Source organism: Maniola jurtina, chromosome 13, assembly GCF_905333055.1.
Source record: "Maniola jurtina chromosome 13, ilManJurt1.1, whole genome shotgun sequence".
Taxonomy (NCBI): domain Eukaryota; kingdom Metazoa; phylum Arthropoda; class Insecta; order Lepidoptera; family Nymphalidae; genus Maniola; species Maniola jurtina.
In genome coordinates this window covers 5340969-5361298 of record NC_060041.1, presented here as the reverse complement: position 1 = coordinate 5361298, position 20330 = coordinate 5340969, and the positions used below count along the sequence as shown (strand labels likewise).

The 20330-nt window shown below is 34.9% G+C and overlaps 2 protein-coding genes across 5 annotated transcripts; one reads left to right on the top strand and one right to left on the bottom strand.

The window, feature by feature from the left end:
• The first annotated feature begins 295 nt into the window (after positions 1 to 295).
• LOC123870897 (protein unc-119 homolog) lies at positions 296 to 8537 on the top strand. Its single transcript, XM_045914396.1, has 3 exons — positions 296 to 835; positions 1362 to 1534; positions 2112 to 8537. Exons 1-3 carry the CDS (start codon positions 483 to 485, stop codon positions 2228 to 2230), a joined length of 645 nt encoding a protein of 214 aa, XP_045770352.1. The 5' UTR covers positions 296 to 482; the 3' UTR covers positions 2231 to 8537.
• Positions 8538 to 9996: 1459 nt separating this feature from the next.
• Positions 9997 to 18635, bottom strand: LOC123870884 (E3 ubiquitin-protein ligase SIAH2-like). Of its 4 annotated transcripts, none has more exons than XM_045914371.1 (10): positions 18317 to 18635; positions 16888 to 17019; positions 16499 to 16607; positions 16146 to 16456; positions 15791 to 15895; positions 14842 to 14943; positions 13860 to 13976; positions 12926 to 13151; positions 12496 to 12637; positions 9997 to 11951 (listed from the first exon to the last, which is right to left on the bottom strand). In XM_045914371.1, the coding sequence occupies exons 1-10, from the start codon at positions 18352 to 18354 to the stop codon at positions 11503 to 11505; spliced, it is 1731 nt and encodes a 576-aa protein (XP_045770327.1). In that variant the 5' UTR covers positions 18355 to 18635; the 3' UTR covers positions 9997 to 11502. The 4 variants fall into 4 exon arrangements, with proteins under 4 accessions (XP_045770327.1, XP_045770328.1, XP_045770329.1 ...); XM_045914372.1 differs by having other exon boundaries at positions 16146 to 16330; XM_045914373.1 differs by having other exon boundaries at positions 16146 to 16306; positions 16517 to 16607; positions 18317 to 18634.
• Positions 18636 to 20330: the final 1695 nt, after the last annotated feature.

Sequence of the window (20330 nt, the reverse complement as noted above, 5' to 3'; positions counted from 1 at the left end):
GGAACGGGCATAGTATTTTTATTTCCATTGTTGAAAGTGATAGAACGCTTTTCATAAACTTTGAATGTTTCATTGATTTGATATATGATTTTTTATGCCATTTTTTCCACTGAACCGTCGTCGCATGGGTCACACCTTAGGACACACTTGTCTGACATGAATGTTACCATAATCGATCTCCAGCACGAATGCATCCATAATTTTTTCTGAAGGTTCCCTAACTGTCGTCTGTCATTGTCAGTGTCAACTGTCAAAAGCAAAAATTCTTTTTGACTTTGACGATTTGATTTTTGAGTTTTTGTGTTTTGTTGTCTGACTGTTAGTATTGGTAGAGTCGTAATTTTAAAAAACATAAAAATGATATAGGACAAATAGAATATTAATCTGATGATAATTATGTTCTAATTGGTTAGTCATTAGATAATATCACGTATTTTGGTAGCAAATTTAATTTCGTCGTTGCGGAACACACCGTGTTAATAATGAGTTTGGTTGGAAAAAAGTGTGAATCAATATCTCTTCTGGAACCGAACAGAGATGAAATTCTACGCAGCGAGGTTACACCAGATGATGTGCTCAGGTTGGATAAGATCACAGACACTTATTTGTGCAGTCCTGAAGCGAATGTATACGATATAGACTTTACAAGATTTAAAATAAGAGATCTCGAAACTGGTACTGTACTGTTTGAGATCGCGAAACCTCCTACAGATTTTGGGGTTGATAATGAGGGTGCTGAGGATGTACCAGAGGAACCACTGGACCCAAACGCTGGCAGATTTGTCCGCTATCAGTTTACGCCACAATTTCTCAAATTAAAAACAGTAGGCGCTACGTAAGTTGTTTCTTGAATCTAGTAGGATAACTCGATTTTTTTCATATCATTATTCATTTTCTAGTCACCTAACCATCCGTTACCATGCCTGTCTTACTCTTCCATGCCCTCCTCCTACACTTTTTCTATATTTTTTAAAATAAAAATTCTCGCATTCAACATCATTAAGAACAAGCTGAAATCTATCATAAATCTAGGGTGGTTGGTACATGTAAAGTTAATCCAGTCCAGATCACAACCTCAGATCAAAACCAAAAACTGCAATCCATCCTAGATTGACTATGTAAACCATAAGATTGTCTTTCTAGCATAGCTATGCCAGTAAAATGGTACTGATAACTAGCAACAGCTTCCCACCAAACAAGACAAGAACTAATTTAGAATTAGATTTCCACCTACCAGGAATTAAATCTGGGCTTTCAACTTAAAAGACCATGAAATTATTTGATGATGCTAATAAAATGAATGTTGTAGTTGAATTACAGGGTCATCCTATTTATTGAAGTTTTGTTTCATTTCATTACAGAGTTGAATTCACAGTGGGCGCTCGTCCTGTGAACCATTTCAGAATGATAGAGAAACATTTCTTCAGGGACACATTACTCAAGACTTTTGATTTTGAGTTTGGCTTCTGCATTCCATTTTCAAGGAACACATGTGAACACATTTATGAGTTTCCGTCTCTGCCACCAGATTTAGGTATGTCAAATTTGGCATACTATTTAAACTTTTAATATTAAAAGCTCATGCAGTTCAAACTGGGAGATATTTTAGGTTTATGTGGCTTAGTTGTGATAGTGCATAATATCAAACTATTGTGCTGTTTAATGCTGATTTTGGATAGTAACTGGATGATGAACGAAGTGTGTTGTAGCTAATATAATGTTTAAAGTGTTTTCTGTTAACTTTTACTTGGAATATTATAAATATTGGTGTTGATTCTGATTTTTTCTATAAAAAGAATAACTGTGTCTTATTCTTTTTAACATAGCTGTAAAAGGATGGAAAATGAATTTTAAATTAAAGACTAAATTTTAGTGCTACTCTGCAAAAAACATTATGCTCAAAACTGGCACCTAAAGTCTTGGGATTTGACAGTTTTAAATTAAATTGAACTTGTCTGTCCTTTTTTTATTACAGTGGTAAAAAAAGATGTGAATTCTCTTAAATTTAGTTGGTATTAGAATCAGTATTATATTAGACTCTTTAAATACTAGAAAATTCACAGTCTGATAATTGTTTTTTATTTATTAATACGATGTATCTTTTATTTCAGTTGAAGAAATGATAGCTGCACCTTTTGAGACCTGTTCTGATAGCTTCTACTTTGTGGACAATAGTCTGGTGATGCACAATAAAGCAGATTATGCATACAATGGAGGCATAAACAACTAATGGTAGATGCACACTACACATGTCACATGTGCTATTTGCACCTTTCAAACACACCACTATCCCACACCAGAAATTTGTTAATGACAACAGCAAGTTGTCTTATGTTGACCAGAAACACATTAAACAAAACCAGGTGATGACAATATAATCGATTATTGCTGAATTCCAACCAATTAATTATTATTATTCCTATAGCTGATTATAAGTTAACCAACTATCTATATTTCAAGTTAATACATATCAACATACAGTTCAAATCCAGCTGTCTAGTAACTCAAAAGTTTACAGTAGTTTTTTTTAAAATTCAGATACAAGTTAGCCTTTGATTGCAATCTCACCTGGTGGTAAGTGATGATGCAGTCTAAGATAGAAATGGGCTAACCTAATGGGGTATCACAGTTTTCATTAGACCCGTACTTGCTAAATCGCTTGGCGGTACGGCTTTGCCAGTATGGTGGTAATCTGCCTAGCATACTAAATTCGTCTAAATTTTAAAATCAAAAAAAAGGTGACAAGGAACGCAAGCACAAACCACTCTAGGGTCACAGCATTAATACATAATATTATTATGTGTAAGCTTTAATAAACATAGTGAGTGAGTGATATTTGAGACAGGTTGACAAATTGGCTTTACATAATCTCTGAGATGGGACGGTACATCCCAAGTTCAAATCTCATCTCATCTAGGAAAATAATGAAAGTTGGTTCTGTCGGTCAGAATAACCCCTCTCTTGACTCAGTTGTCACCACACAGGTTTGCTCTGTCTAGATGTCTCAGTCGATAAATTGTATGACATATTTCCATACTGTGCCAGGGTGTTGAGTGTTTGCAGGTCATCACACCAACGTCAAGTGTTGTTTGTGTGTTTCTGAGTACAAAATAATATGATTGTTTGATTTGACTCAATACATGTCAGGGTGAATGGGGTGGGATGTAACATACATGTTATGGCCATAAAGGTCTATTTTTTCACCTAATTAAAAATTTTGGCACTAAAAAGTACTTATTCCATCAATTTAATTACATTAATTAATATTATGATATGTTATTAATTATTATGGAAATTACTAAATATTTGTCAAATAGCACATTCAAAAAGTTTCGAAGAAAAAAATGATATTGTGATAAAAGTATTTTTGTCAAATTATGGTTTATGATAAAAATTGAACATTTTCGTTTATTAATAGAAAATTAATTTATTTTAAGTTAGTACTTGTTTGGTATTGAAAATCATCAATACTATTGAGACCTTAAGAACATAATATGGTCTAAACTGAAAATTACTTAATTTTGAAAGAAAACCATTGTAATTTACAAAAAACAATTAAGTACCAACATAAGCAATGTATAGTTTGCTATGCTCAGATTGTGGACTTATATTTTAATGAAGTTATAATTTTAGAGAAGGGATAAAAATTATTCTTATGCCAGTATACTAAATAAATGTAACTTAGAAATCATTCCATAGTATAATTCCAAAAATCATATTTTTTTAAGTAGGTAATTGTTATTTTATTTGAGATGGTCTTGAGGAATGGTTAAGATGGATTTTGGCTAAACCTACAATATTTTATGCTATTTACTTATATTATGTTAATAATGTTCAAAAAATTCAAAATAAGGCTTTTCCTTATCGAGCCTTAAAAAGTTTTAAAAGATCTCAATAATTTTAGTGTGTGGTTGGTCTTTTTAGACATTTAAATTGTGTGTAAGTTTTCTATTCTTGAACGATCAAACATGTTCGGCAAGCAAATAAGATGACATGCTTGATAGATTACACTACTTGGAAGGGGTATGACGATTAATTACCCATACCCTTATTCATAACCTGAACGTTAAAACATTTGATATCTACCCCCAGGTAGCCTCATAACCTCACGGGTAATTTAAAAATTATATGTGATTTACTAAATAGATCTATTTGGGAATCAAACCTGGGATCTCTTACTTATAAATCTCATAGATATTGCTTGTAAAACCATTTTGATCGTCTAGGAAGTTTTTTATATTGTTGTTGCTACTTTAAGCACTGTTTGAGACACTTTAGATATGTTTTGGTGTGTAACACTATTATGCATTGTTAGTTGTTAGTTTTTAAGTCGTTTGGGTGAATTATATGTTTCAAACAAGAAGAAAGTGGGTAAGGTAGTTCGTAATTCGAATGCCTGTCAAACTTTTGTATGAGCAGCAGTAAAAAAAATCACTTGATTTGGAATTTTTTTAAACCAAAAAAAAATAGTAGAGCAATAATAGGAGCGTCGATTCTGATGCTATTTTCTTCTAAACTAAATTTAAAGTATCTGCTTCTTTTTCTTTTTAATATTGCTAAAAAAGGACGGAAAATTTGTTTTAAACTAAAGACTCTTAAATTTTAGTGCTACTATACAATTTAAACAATAGGATCACGACTGGCGCTCAAAGTCACGAGGTTTGACAGTTCTCTTCTAAATTAAATTAAGCTTATCTGTCCTTTCCTTATTACATTGGTCAGAAAAAGATGTGAATATTCTGAAATTTATTTATTTATTTATAAAGAGAAAAGTAAGAAAAAGGGGACAGAGAAGCACTTATCTTTATTAGAGATCTCTACCAGTGGCCCTTGGCAATAAATAATTTAGTTGCAATCAGAATCAGTACTTATTATTATAAGTAGCTTTCGGGAGTTCCGACAGATAATTACAGCAAAGCTCTCTACTTATTTGAAACGCATACTATGACTATTACTTACTATAATTCAATACAATTACTACAAAACTAAAAACTAACCCTTTGCAAAAAAGAAGTAATAACTTTTCGGAAAAGAATTAGTACTTAATAACTTTCGGATTCTATGTTATTTATTTGAAAATAAAAATAGGCACCTACTTAATAATTGAACATTAAATGAAGTACCAATTTTGCAGGGCAGTGGACTGCAATCCTAGCACAAGCTTGACGCTTGGTTGAAAGTATCATATTAGGCAATTAAAATCATGTCTAATATTCTTAAATATAAATTATAACAGACCAAAAATATAAAACAAACAGGATTAGTTAGATAAAGTTGAAATTGTATTAAAGTATAGTAAGTACATACCCATTTCTACTAATTTTTAACCAAATTCTAGTCAACAGTAAGTTTCGTGGCGTGTATGAAAGAAAAATCTATCAGAGGGTAAGGAAAAAACAATAAAATGTTAACAAGTACAGGGAAAGGGAATTGGATAAGATTTTACAAATTATCAAAACTTGATAAACTTGGATAACTTACTATTCAGAAGATTAAAAGTATTGTTAAATATTTTGCTTGAACTGATATACTTACCTACCAATTAATGTTAATTTAATTACATTATTGTCATGTAAATTTCATTTATTCACATATCATAGGACTGCTTGACAAAAGCCACTTTCAGTATAACTAGCCTTGCGCCGAAAGTGGCTTTTATCAAATAGGCAAAAGGCTTGGGATGTGAACTAAATCTAACGGAAAATACCGCTGCAATGTAACTGAAATTATAGTCATCATAATATTATTATCTGTGCGGACTTTGAACATTGAATTAAATCTAAATTGATAGAACAGCTAAATACCTATTTCGAACGAAACTGTTGTTTACAAAGCTGCCAAACCAAACATTACACTGGCCATCAAGAGGAACTTGCATTAATCAATTCTTGTTCGGAATTTCCAACCTAATGTTGTGCATAATAAATAAAGATCATTGGCCGAAAATAATTTCAGCGCTCCGAATTCCGCATTGTATTTGTCCCTGGCCTAATCAGGGTATGCGAGGTAGCATACAGTTATAATAGTTGTATGTTCTAACTTCGCGGTATGTAAATTGCTTTCATAACGGTCATAATAACGAACGTATTTCGTTTACCTACTAATTGGAATGTTCATATACGTAACAGTAGATATGAAATACTTAACAGAAATATTAAATTAGTCTTTATATAGGTAAAGGTGTTCAAATTAATAGTTTCCCTATTAAAATATATTTGAATATATTAATAAACGAAATAATACTATTAATTAATATCCTCAAGAGTCATGTTTTTATTTTTCGAATGCCGAAATTTCAAAGTTTACAATTCTGTTGGCTACATAGTTACAGCGTGGCTATGTAGCCAATAGACGACAGTTCCTTGGTGCATAATTTAAACGCAATGCACAAACGCATTGTCGAAAGCCTATTGAAGTACAGGATGTATGTAATTTTTCCGCAATCGACCAGCAGGTATGTTGCGGCAGTTGGGATGCAGTTGACACAACTGCATCGCAACTGCCGACTGACTGCGCAGTTCTAGACTCTATCCAGAAATTAGTATAGGGCTCTCTCTTTTACTTAATCCCATGCTAATGACAACGACAACCATTTTGAATCACCAACCAATCAAAACAAACCTATGTTTTGAATTGAATTTCGAATGTTTTTTGAAAACAGTTTCTCTAATAGAGACTATCTCTATAGTGGACTGCACAGTCAGTCGGCAGTTATCAACTGCAATATTGCAGTCAGTGTGTCTAGCAGACCTTGACATCCGCAACGCGTTCACATGTGTTGCGTTCATACGCACCAAGGACATCCCGATTCCCGACCATTACGCTTCCATAGAAGATTAAATATTACTATGCATTCAAATTTAACACTTCTGTTTCGGAAGCATGAACTTTAAGGTGCAAACACATTGGGCTGACGCAGTGTTTCGTGATACAAGAGAAGACGAACGCTGTCATAAATACAATTTTATATCTTTTTTATTTAGACCTATAAATTATTGATCTGTCGTGACACAGTAACAATAAATATTTCTATATAATGGCCGTAGATCGTGATTCGTGGTACGAAATTTTAACACAGCAATCTGTTTGCACCTAAATTACGCAGGTACCTACCTAATTTGTAGATCATATTTAGCAAAACAATTGTATGTATGATAGATTGTCTCATTAATTTAGTAGAACTTTAAACACTGCCAGTGTCATCAAAAATATGTGTAGATTAGGAATTTACCTATGAAGCTAAAGTTTTATGTACTTAACTTTATTATTTTAAATAGATACTTATTGTAATGGCATGCCTACTTAGCAGGTAGATAAGTACTTGTATAACAGAAAAAAAGCTATATTCGATAACAAAGTTTTATTTTTTACAAAAAGGGTATCTTTACCTAATTTCAAGTATGTTACAAAAGACGGCAAAAATAGTTTAAAGGGGAAACACTTCCCGGTTCTGAAATTGTAAAATCTCATTTAAATGCCGTCCATCAACTTGTTTATTGATACAAGTGTACTCGCTTTAATATTTTAAGTAAAATATTGTACGATACGACCTAAGCAATATGTGTTCACTTTACAAGTGTATCATTCTTTCAAAAGCTATTTCTTTACGTGATCATCGTGACGTAGATACCTATACCTACTCCATCCACGGAAAGAAGTTAGTATAGCGTGCTCTCTGTTACGTAATCCTATACAAATGACAGAGACAAAAATCTCAGTGGGCGTTTACCATTTTAAGTCATCAACAAATCACAATCATGTTTCCAAAAAATATTCGAAATTCGATCCGAAAATGTTTCCAAAAAACATTCGAAATTCAATTCTAAAACATAATTTCGTTTGTGATTCGTCGGTGACTCAAAATGGTTAATGATAACTGATATTTTTGTCTCTGTCATTTGTATGAGGTTACGTAACAGAGAGAGCGCTATACTAACTTCTTTCCGTGGATAGAGTATAGATTTAAATAGGTTGGTTTATTAGAATGGTAGGTAAAGTTAATAGTATCTTGAAATTGCCATATAATGCAACTGAATAAAATTACATCGCAGTAAATGTGCGCGATTAAAGTACCTAATAACGTATGATACTTACACGGAGTAATTTAATTAAGTACCTACGTACCTATAATTATAAATCCGACGTACCTAGTTATTTCTTTAAACGTCCATATCTGTTAATAAGGTAAAGGTTTATAAATATTATTTTATTTTTAAAAATCTTCAATTATTGTTTGTAGGTACCTAATATTCAGCAATACCTTAATTAGGTATGTTACTAATGCAGATCGTGTCTTGGTCAAATTCGTTTGTGCCTTACAAAAACGTGCGGTCTTGATGCCGGCCGTGTGAATGGAGTCCTAGTGCTCATGTCTTGGTATTTCCTTGTAGGTACTAACTTGCTAAGTATTATTGCAATGTAATTTTTTACTTAATGTACTTTACCTAAGAAAAACTGATGTAAAAGATACACCCTGTAGATTTAGATGAAGCTTGTAAAAAAGTTGTAACAGGTATTTGGAATTAAAGTATGATACAATAATGAAGTACTTTTCTTTTACTGAATTCTACCCACCTACTTAAATCAGGAAAATTTAAAATGCACTAAAAATCAAATAGACCCTTTTAATAGCGGCTAAGGACCAAAACACGTTGATGGAATTTACATGTCTGATGTTCAGCGTCGTGAACGCTGCGGCGCGGCCAGTATGGTCAGTATACAATCTCTAACAACTTGACACCATACACATTGAACCGATGACACTAAGTACTGATAGCTACTAACTGAATAATTGTTGAACTCTGGCTGAATCTTTTTCGTTTCAGCCGGCGGATTTTACGCCGGACGAACGTATACCTATTCTTTATTATTCATTTTTTTTTGTGTTCCTTACCTCAAAAGGAAAAACGGAATCCTTATAGGATCACTTTGTTGTCTATCTGTCTGTCCGTCCGTCCGTCGTGTGTGCCAAGAAAACCGGGTAAGTACTTCCCGTTGACCTAGAATCATGAAATTTGGCAGGTAGGTAGGTATTATAGCACAGGTAAAGGAATAAATCCGAAAACCGTTAATTTGTGGTTAAGTCATTAAAAAAAATTATTATGTGTTTAAATTTTCAAAGTAAAATAACTATACCAAGTGGGGTATCATATGAAAAGGTTTTACCTGTACATTCTCAAACAGATTTTTATTTATTTTCATGCATAATAGTTTTTGATTTATCGAGCAAAATGTCGAAAAAAATACCCGAGTACGGAACCCTCGCTGTGCGAGTCCGACTCGCACTTGGCCGGTTTTCTTAGCCATAGAACAAGCTCCTTGTGTCTCGACTCACAAACACGAATTGTACCTACTCCCTAGATACGTTGTAGTGCGGCAGATAGACTACAACGTAAATTATGTGAACAAAGATTGATGACGTGAATTCCGTCAAAGGTATTTCAGACCTAATCAAGCGACTATGCCAGAGGCATTGCCTTTAGGTCCTAATGTCATAGAACAATCCAAGTGAACAACAAATAAATGCAACAAGTGTAAATTAAAAATTTATAACACCCCCGACGATCCAAAGTATTTGAGTTTTCCAAAACATCATTTTCAAATAAATAATTATGTATTTAGGCAACGTCCATCTTGACAGCTTGACATTTGTCTATTGACATAATATTATGAACCTAACGGTTATCTTACCTTCTTTTCTACAAGAAAACTAGAAAAGAGCTGATAACTCTTAAACGGCTGAACCAATTTTTTTAGATTATAGCTAAGAACACTCTCGATCAAGCCACCTTTCAAACAAAAAAAAACTAAATTAAAATCGGTTCATTCGTTTAGGCGCTACGATGCCACAGACAGATACACAGATACACAGACACACAGATACACACGTCAAACTTATAACACCCCTCTTTTTGGGTCGGGGGTTAAAAAGATGGTTCGATAAAACAAATAACCATAGACTTACGAATTTTCGCTACGCTCAAAAAAAACAGACACTTCAAATAGGAACTTTTTATTTATCAAACCACATAAAATACTTAATACTTGATGATACGAAAATAATCATTAACATTTAAACAATCATTAATTACTATTTAAAACTAAATAAGGCCCACTTGCAAAGGATAAATTAAACCTATTGCTTAATGATTTGAAGACTCAAAAGTATGTAGGTACCTACTTGTAAAAGTTCAATTGAATAAAAAAAAATATTTTTATTTTGATTAAAGTGTTTTTGTGCAAGTGGGACTTTTACAAAAAAAAAAAAAATTACGGTTGTGCTCAGTCATAAAACTAACCTGTCAATTATTACAGGTATAAAAGTAGAGCTATCCTTTCCTACAGTGAAAGGATAGGTACTATAAACAGACCTATTTAGACCTGCCATTACCATCGAATAAGCACTAATTAATAGCTAAAGGTAGACCAAAGAATATCCTTATCAATAAGTAAAGAATATTAGAATAAAATCAATATTATTATGTCCTTAATTATTTATTTAGGTGACAGAGTAGAAGCGAAGCAAAAGGAACGCGTACATTGTAAACTGTTACAAAACAAACTGAACCTTATTTTATTACAAAAATGTTTGTAAAAGTTAAAACTAAAATGAAAGAGGCGAGAATGCCAACGTCGTCACAATCACGTCGGAGCATCTCTTCCTCGCTTCTACTTAGCTACAATATGCCTTGAGCCTTAATTAAACCATACCCATATTATAAATACGAGTCTTTGTTTTTCGGTTTATTGATTTGTCCTTCAATCACGACGCAACGGAGCAACGTATCGGCGTGATTTTTAGCATGGATATTGGATAAACTTAAAAATCTAGAGTGGCGTAGGCTACTGTTTAGCCCTTAAATTCAAAGAGATCCCACGAGTGTTCAAAAACATATATCCACGCGAACCAAGTCGCAGTAATCAGCTAGTCTATTACAAATATTAAAAAAGAAAAAGAAACATATCTGCAACAACGCCCCATGCCACGCCATGCGGGTTGAGTCAAAAGTAATAAAGAATTTTGTGTGACCAGAAACACACTATCAACACCCGATTTGACGCGACGCCACCACAAGCCACCCGATCCAGATAACCGTGATTGCTCTGAAGTCTGGACAACACTCGATGCCACGCGTCTGCCACTAACAAATTCTTCAGGGAATAAACACGAAAAATTGGTTGTGATTGCCTGAATTAGTGGTATTCTAGCTGCGATAGTGCATGTTAGCCAATACCAAGATATTGAGCCTTTTACAATACTTGCGGTGTGACGTCGTATTGTAAAATTTTACAACACACAACGCATCGTGGAAATTGCACTATGGTGCGACATCGTTCTTGCAATGCAACATGGCACCACAAGTATTATGAAAGGCCCCTATGAGCCAACCAAAGGTTATTGCGATTGTCACAATGTCAAAGTGGTTTATTTGTTAAAAAAACATGTGGCGTGGCGTGGTGTGCCGCAAATATGTTTCTACCTTTACCCATTGTTACAATAATTCATTTCACTTGTTTTTTTGGATTTAAATTCTTTTTTATATAGAATTTGTATGACAGCTTATTATTATCAAGAAACGTTTTGGCATACTCCGAACTAAGGACAGCACACTTCTTTTGCATGAAAATATCTCTGATTGACTCACTATTGGAGCTACATGTGTCAATGTATTGGTATTTCCTTCGGGGCTCTCTTTTATTGTAAACGTGAAATTCGTACGTCCATTTTGAAGCACTAAACTTCGTGCCCAATGTTTGGACGGTCATACAAATTGTTTTTTGGTCTTTATCGATTTCAATGTGCACAAGAAAGTGAAATGTATTGAGGTTTACCAAATATACAATTCTATGGTTAACGTTAATATTAAGTAGATTCATTTCCTTGTTAACGTCAGCCTCGTAGTGTTCTGGATGTACATCTTTGAAATGAATTCCCATGTGGTTTATTTTTCCTACAACAATATAATTAACTACTTATATTATCTATAATATGTAAACCATGCTAATATCATAAATACAAAAGCGTGTGTCTGCAGATAAGCTTTTCACGGCCTATCTGCTTAACCGTTTTTCACGAAACTTGGCACAGATATAGCTTGCATCCCGGGGACGGAAATACATAAGCTATTTTTGTCCCAGATAATAATCAAGGAGTTTCCATTCCAAGGAAATTTATAAAAATCTTAAATCCACTTGGATCCTCACCCAAATAGGCCTCATCTATTTGGTACAGAGACAGCTTGCATCCCGGAAATTTTATTTTTTGTCCAGAAAAAGCAGAGTTCTCTCGGGATTATTAAAAACCCCGAGGGAAATCAAAAAGTGGTCGATTAGTCTAGTTCCTAGCCAATGCTGTGTTCGCCTGTGACTCATGAAGCCCAGGTCAGGTCAAAAATTGTTAGGTTTCTGTCAAGAAATTTTAATAGCACCTTGAGGTTAAGAAGTAGGTTAAGAAGTTGGCTTGTTATATTAAGTAAAATACTTGTTCAAACTTACCTTTCCAAGTACAAACTCCAAAAATTGCCGCCAGAGGGCATGGCATTTCTCTGTAGGGACATTCTTTCAAATGGCCTTCAACTTCATCCTTTTTTACGATTAGAAAACATCCATTTGCAGAGTTGGGGCACTTCATTCGTTCCTAAAAATTATCACGCAAGTTTCGTTTCACAAAAAAAAAAATGGTGTAAATGATTTAAATAGGAATTTTTATTTATTAAATCACATAAAATACTTAATACTTGTTGATACGAGAATAATCATTAACATTTAAACAATTATTTATTAAAATTTCAAATGAAAACCGTGCGTACAAGCAGTACAATCTGAACAATCCTGCGCAAATCTCTGTCTGCGCAATCCATCATAATATTGCAAATTCAGATTGAACCACGTGTTTTGCGCGCTATAATAACCCTGTATAACTTACCCCGTCATCAGGTTCCTTCAGTTTTAATTCAGCGATAGTTGCTTCGAGCGTGATATTTCTCATGTCTGTTATAAGTTCGCGGCACAAACCACATCTATTTCCCTTCAATTTACACTCTTTGCATGAGCTATGCCCGTTCATACATTGATAGATTTGTAATCCCAGTTCACAGTTACATGTAACGCATTTCACAATGTTGGGAGTTGCTTTGTTACGAGGGATATTCCTGAAACAAATTAAATAACTGAGAAGCTGGGGAACACAACTTGTAAATTACACTTCTGATCAAAATACTTTCATGATGAATAATGTCCATAGCGTAATTTCCCATGTCTTTTTTTTATGTATAGTCAGCGCTTGGCTGCAATCAGACCTGCTAGCATGTGATGATGCAGCCTAAGATGGAGCGCGCTTGCCTAGAAGATGCCTATTCACTCTTGACTTAACGGTAGGTGGTGAAAAGCTAGCAAACAGACAGACGAATATTCAAAATTCAAAATATTTTTATTCAATTAGACTTTTACAAGTTCTTTTGAATCGTCAAAAGCATTTACCACTGGTTTGGATTTTTTTTTATTCTTGATTTTTGGGAGTTTTTCCATTTGGAAAATGCCACTCGGTAAGGCCACATTATATACTTAACCACTTATTTGCGTAAGGCCTTCTTGTACAGCCGTAACAGTGCCCTAGCCTCATCCGACACTTTCCTACCGAGAAGAACCAGCAAGAAACTCTTTTCAAAGATTTGATATACAATATTAGGGCATGTGTAAAAGCAATTGAAGTCCCACGCATTGCTGGAGCGAATTGCAGGTCAATACAACGCTCTTTTATCATGTACACAATCTTCGATTGTATAATATGCTTTTCTCAGGGGCATAGTTTTAATAGATTTTTGAACCTGTGTAAAGGCAAGTCCAAAATTATGGATTACCTTGTTTTGGATTTAGCTAGTGGCGGTTCTGGTACATTCACAGATTGAACAGTCAGTGAGCTGGTTGAGGGGACAGCTTGAGTCGTCTGAGCTATTAGATGTTGTGACCGAGATGATCTGAAATATACATTGTCTATCATTATCTATTTATAAGCAAATATAATATGGGTATAACCTACATAATGTAAGATAATAATAATATAATAAAAATCAAATTAAATAAATAAATATAAATAGAATTCATCAGAGTAACAAATACAAGTAGCAATTTTACACTAAATTAAAAAGATTTAGCCTGAATCATCATCGTCATCATTATCAATCGAAGGACGTCCACGGTTGGACATAGGTCTCTGGTAGAGCCTTCCACACGCTCTGCGACTTGTTTAATGTCATCTGATCATCTGGGGAGTCTTTCAATGCTGCGCTTTTCAGTGCAAGGTCGCCATTGTAGCATGCTTTACTTTAAAAAAAAAACTCAAAAAAGAGTCAACTCGCGCACTGAGGGTTCCGTACTCGGGTATTTTTTCCAACCTTTTGTCACGATAAATCAAAAACTATTATACATAAAAATAAATAAAAATCTGTTCCAGAGTACAGGTAAAGCCCTTTCATATGATACCCCACTTGGTATAGTTATCTTACTTTGAAAATTGAAACACATTGTAATTTTTTTTAATGATGTAACCACAAATTTGCGATGTTCAGATTTATTCCTGTACTTGTGCTATAAGACCTACCTTCCTGCCCATGATTCTAGGTCAACGGGAAGGTTTTCTTGACAGACAAGACGGACGGACGGACGGACGGACGGACGGACGGACGGACGGACGGACGGACGGACGGATGGACGGACGGACGGACGGACAGACAGACAGACAACAAAGTGATCCTATAAGGGTTCCGTTTTTCCTTTTGAGGTACGGAACCCTAAAAATATTACATTAGGAAAGTCAAGTGTACACAATAATTAGGACTTTACCCAGGTTGTGCTTTGTTTCTAGACTGAGCAGTCACAGAGCTGGGCGAACGGTCCGCTTGAGTCATCAGAGCTATTGGACGTCGTGTTTGTGACCCCGATGATCTGAAAATAATCAAACTTCATAATAGAAAAGAAGCAGTTTATCTGTCGAATAAGCTGGCCATTGACTAAGGTTCAGTTTACTTGGAAAGGGAATGGAAGTGAATTTCTAAAACATTACATAGCATATTGAGTTTTATCTCCGCTACGAAAACACTTTTTTGCCCAAATGAAAAATTCGCCGGAATACGAATTTTATTTCTCGTTAGAAATGGGTGCTTTACAGTAAATATAGAGATAGAAGTCAATATACTGTCTATGTAATATTTTAGAAATTCACTTCCATTTGCTTTCAATATTAATTAAGCCTGATGACTTAGTTACCTAAGGGCTCTTTTCTGGAGACGCAGCCCGTTGCGCATCGCGTGGTGCGTTGTGTCGCGCGTGGTACTACGCCATATTATACAAGCAAACGCTACTGCATAAACGCTCTCATACTTGGCCATTTTATTTAAAAGCGCGACGCGACGCACCACCGCACGCCACCGCAAGCAATATCACCCTCACCACCTGGGTGCCTAGTGATCGGTGCATCCACCGCCCGTTATGCCAGATTCTTTTTTCCATGCACATGCAAACTGTGGGATCAACTCCCATCGGCGGTGTTCCCACTAGATTATAACATGGGTTATTCAAGGAACGGCCAACAAATTCCTGAAAGGCCGGTAACGCATCGGTAGCACCTCTAGTCCTTCATGGCGGTAACAGGTGACCCGCCTGCTCGTTTGCTCGCTATTAAAAAAACAAAAATCGCGTCGCGTGGTTTTTTTTTTCGGCTCGCAACGCACCGCGCCTCTAGAAAAGAGCCCTAATGCATACTGGAAATGTGTAAGTGATAGGTATACTTTACCCAGGACGTGTTTGTGTTTGCGGTCTAGACTGAGTAATGGGAGACAAGGCTTCGAATGCTGGATCTATTGGAGCTGAAGGTGCTGTCGGTAATACTTGCGATGACCTATAGAAATAGATAAAATTTAATTGTCATTCTATTTTTTAGGATTCATACTCGCAGGGTGCCGTCCGACCGTCCTTCTGTCTGTTATTGGGCTGTATCTCGTGAATATCTCGCATTTCTATTGCCGCTTTAACAACAAGTAATAAAAAAATGAAATGGCTACCATGAAAATTAAATAAAATTAAACAGGGTAATTTCTTGTACAATGTAAAAAAGGTTAACGTTGAAATACACATAAAGTAAAACTCACATAGAATTGGATGGTCTCTGGCAGTCTGATGTACTGGGACTTGCATATGCAGTTGACATATGGGCATTGTTGATAGCAGAAATTGCATAAGCTGTTGACATCTGGATATTGTTGTTAGCGGGACTTGCATAAGCTGTTGACATTTGGGCATTGTTGTTAGCGGGACTTGCATAAGCTGTTGACATCTGGGCGTTGTTGTTAGCGGGACTTGCATAAGCTGTAGACATCTGGGCGTTGTTGTTAGCGGGACTTGCATAAGCTGTTGACATCTGGGCGTTGTTGTTAGCGGGACTTGCATAAGCTGTTGACATCTGAGCGTTGTTGATAGCAGGATTTACATAAGCTGTTGACACCTGGGCATTGTTGTTAGATATTATGTTTAGATTTGGGTACAACAATGCGCTAGAATTGGTTACTGGTGGTTGGCAAACATTATTATTACGGGATTGGTTCCCGTTAGTGCTGAAACAAAAATTAAAATACTAAATGATCAAAATTAGCAACATCAACTTTAAAAAAATTACTTAAGTGAAAAAATAATAAACCTATTGAGCACCTAATAGAAGCAGAGCAGCACTGTAAACTGTTTCTCTAAAAAATAATGAGAAGTTTTGTTTTAGAGAGAGATGCATTCATTCATTAGATTGTTTTTGTTGTTTAGGTCCACATTTCAAAGTGCAAAGCTTCGCTTCAAAAATATATTGTGAAAAATATTACTCTTAAATACAATAGAATTACATACCTTTTCTTAAGCTCACTTAGTAGAACCTTCACAGATCGGTTTTGAGCTCGCCGTAGTTCCTCATATTTTTCATCATACATTCGCTTTTGTTTTTCCAAGGCCTCTGCTATTGCTTTATCTGTAGTGTTTTCCCTAAAACATATACACTTTACATTAACAAAGCTTTTATCATTTTATACTGAGCAATAATATTGGCTACTAGCTGATGCCTGCAATTTCATCTGCATGGATTTAGGTTTGATTTGCCTGGATAAAAATTAATAATAATATAATTGTAGCCTATGTCTCTTGCCAGGTCTTTAACTATATCTAAGTATGCACAAAATCACATAGATCCATTGCTCCGTGATTGAAGGACAAACCAACAAACAAACACACTTCGCATAATATGGGTAGTGATCAGCAACAGGAGCACTGTACAATGATACTTTGGACTTTAATTAATAATGTCCTTGCAACCGGAATTCAGCCACAACAGACAGTCTCCATAGAGATTAGCCATGGGAGATATTATAGAATGTACAAATACGCAAACGCTGAGCAGAGCTTAGGTGCAGCATCTTCTTTGACTACCTATTTTGACATGTAACGGTTGAAAGTATAGTGAAAAAAAATATAGGGAACTGAAATTACTTTCGGTTGCTGGAATGTTGAATTTGAGTTGTTATAAAAAAATTGGTCAAGCGTGAGTCAGACTTTCACACCAAGGATATTAATTTTTTTATTTACACTTTAATTTTTTTTTATTTTCATGGTCCCATTTGGAAATTTTTATTACCTACTTGTTGCAGCAGCAATAGAAATACACATTCTGTGAAAATTTCAACTCCCTAGTACCTATCTACCGACATAATATTACGGTTCATGAGATACAACCTGCTGCGAGACAGTCTGGCAGCTTAGCTTCGAGTACAGAACTATGAAAATGCTGTACCCTGCACCACTCCACTCTGTATGTAGTTTGCTGGTCTATGCTGTGTTTTTAATAAATAACAACCAACCAAGTGCAAGTCTGACTGGATCACAGAGGATTTCATATTCTAGGGAACATAAATCAATACTAATATTATAAATGCGAAACTGTGTGTCTGTCTTCTAGCTTTCACGGCCCATCCATTTAACAGACTGATGAAAAATAGGTAAGGCAGCTTGCATCCCAGATGGGCTAAATATGGGCATGGGCATGGGCTGGGTACTTAGGCTAAATTTTGTCCACGAAAATCAAAGAGTTCCCATGGGATTTATTTTTAATAGAGTTCCTTTTTTTTTGAATTTGAATCAAAATTTCCTCGATTTAAATTTTACTTGCTGGTTTAATTTCAATAAAAAAAATACATTTAAAAAAATGATATAATAGATTAATTACCTAATAAATCTTGAACTTGGTCAACTTTGTCGAAACGCAGTTATAGTGATTTACATGCCTTACCTTTGGTAATTTTTAGGTGTTGAGTTTTCAGCACCCATTGTTGAAGATATTTTGTTCAGTCCTCCCTTCAGTGCAAATGTAGATGCTAATGAACAAATAATGCTGACCACATGCTGACACAGAAAAAGTAGGTAGGTAATTGAAATACACACGTTCTAAACTACCTACTTGAAAGTGCCTACCAACCACGAATACAAACAAATCGGAACGGAATACGTAGTATACTTTTATCATAACAATTAAACTTTTTCTGTAAAGTAAAATAACCAATTGCCAGCCAACTGCCAACTCAAGAGTCAGGTAAAACCATAGAGATAGTATAAAACGTATACATATTATATATATACTCTTTGGAGTCATGAGTCACAACTCAATATTTTAGTAATGTACCAGCCATAGACAAAATAATCAGTGTTGCCAATGGCTTTCTAAAAAATGCCTTGGAATGTGCTAATTTTGTTTGAATAAAACAATACTTGATATTTTAGCAACCATATTATTCGTAATAGACTACAGGCCCATGTTTAAAAATGGGTGGGTCATATGAACCACCAGGTGACGTATACAGGACGATATAAGAGCATAAAATAATAAGTTTCAGCACTATGCCGTCACTTGTAAGCTGTCCAACAGAGTGCGGGTGAGAATTGAAAAGTGCAGGTAGAGTGAGTACATTTTGGTCATATATTTTTGTACGGCATTTTTACCATCGATAGATCCATGAAAAATAATAAGAAAGCGCGCAGTGCCGTAAAAAAATGGTGCGCCACAAAGTCAGTAAATGTTTTGATTTTCTGACAATTTCCGGGGTAAATTTGGTCATTTAATTCTGTACGGCACTAGTTTCATACTGTTTCAATACAGCCTCTAATCCATTATTCCGCAACGCCGTACAAAAATCATGCGACAAGGGGAAAAAATTGAGGGTAGCAACCCCCTCTCTTTCCGTGGTCCGGGGGGTGATTTGAAACAACATAAAATTAATTTATTTTGAAAGTGTTTTATGCATAGATAATATTTTTTTACATGCCGTACATTTTCGTTGGTCCAAAGGTTTGTAGGGGATGTGGATATTATATACACACCCGTTCACTTCAGTTAGACGGCATAGTGATTTTATCATATTATCAATTGTTCTCTTCAAAAATATGTTAATGCCGTACAGTATCAGATGGCCATAAAGTACTACACCCTTAAAATGGTAGCGTCATTTTCATCAGCCTAAAAGATATGGTCTGCATTAAAATGTACGGCATAATTTTTTCCTAATTTATTTATCTTAATACTATTTAAAACAAGGGAAAAGCGTAGAAAATTGCTATATTTTATTAATCTATGAATATTTAAACTTTTGCAATAATTTGAAAAATTTCAGTTTTTGTATTTATCTATAATTTTTTTTAGAACAGTTTCTTTTGAACGGCAATACTATATAACAATAGTATTTTACACTATCATGTTAAAAAAAAGTTGCCGTACAGAGTCAAATGATTTTACATCTTTAAAAATTAAGTATACCATGAAATTAAGATAATTATTGATACACATTCAAATGAACACTAATTTTTTGACGGCATTATTTTTAATAGTACTTTTGAGTGCTAGATAATGTTTTGGAACCAAAGCCGTACTTTGTCAAATCACCCCCCGGACCACGGAAAGAGAGGGGGTTGCTACCCTCAATTTTTTCCCCTTGTCGCATGATTTTTGTACGGCGTTGCGGAATAATGGATTAGAGGCTGTATTGAAACAGTATGAAACTAGTGCCGTACAGAATTAAATGACCAAATTTACCCCGGAAATTGTCAGAAAATCAAAACATTTACTGACTTTGTGGCGCACCATTTTTTTACGGCACTGCGCGCTTTCTTATTATTTTTCATGGATCTATCGATGGTAAAAATGCCGTACAAAAATATATGACCAAAATGTACTCACTCTACCTGCACTTTTCAATTCTCACCAGCACTCTGTTGGACAGCTTACAAGTGACGGCATAGTGCTGAAACTTATT

Excerpts from the sequence above, each read along its gene's own strand:
- LOC123870897 (XM_045914396.1), top strand. The coding sequence starts at position 483 with ATGAGTTTGGTTGGAAAAAAGTGTGAATCAATATCTCTTCTGGAACCG. Across the intron at positions 836-1,361 it reads TTAAAAACAGTAGGCGCTAC|AGTTGAATTCACAGTGGGCG; the intron begins GTAAGTTGTTTC and ends ATTTCATTACAG. Across the intron at positions 1,535-2,111 it reads GTCTCTGCCACCAGATTTAG|TTGAAGAAATGATAGCTGCA; the intron begins GTATGTCAAATT and ends CTTTTATTTCAG.
- LOC123870884 (XM_045914370.1), bottom strand. The coding sequence starts at position 18,354 with ATGGGTGCTGAAAACTCAACACCTAAAAATTACCAAAG. Across the intron at positions 16,608-16,887 it reads CTAAGTGAGCTTAAGAAAAG|CACTAACGGGAACCAATCCC; the intron begins GTATGTAATTCT and ends TTTTTGTTTCAG. Across the intron at positions 11,952-12,495 it reads TGGAGTTTGTACTTGGAAAG|GAAAAATAAACCACATGGGA; the intron begins GTAAGTTTGAAC and ends ATATTGTTGTAG.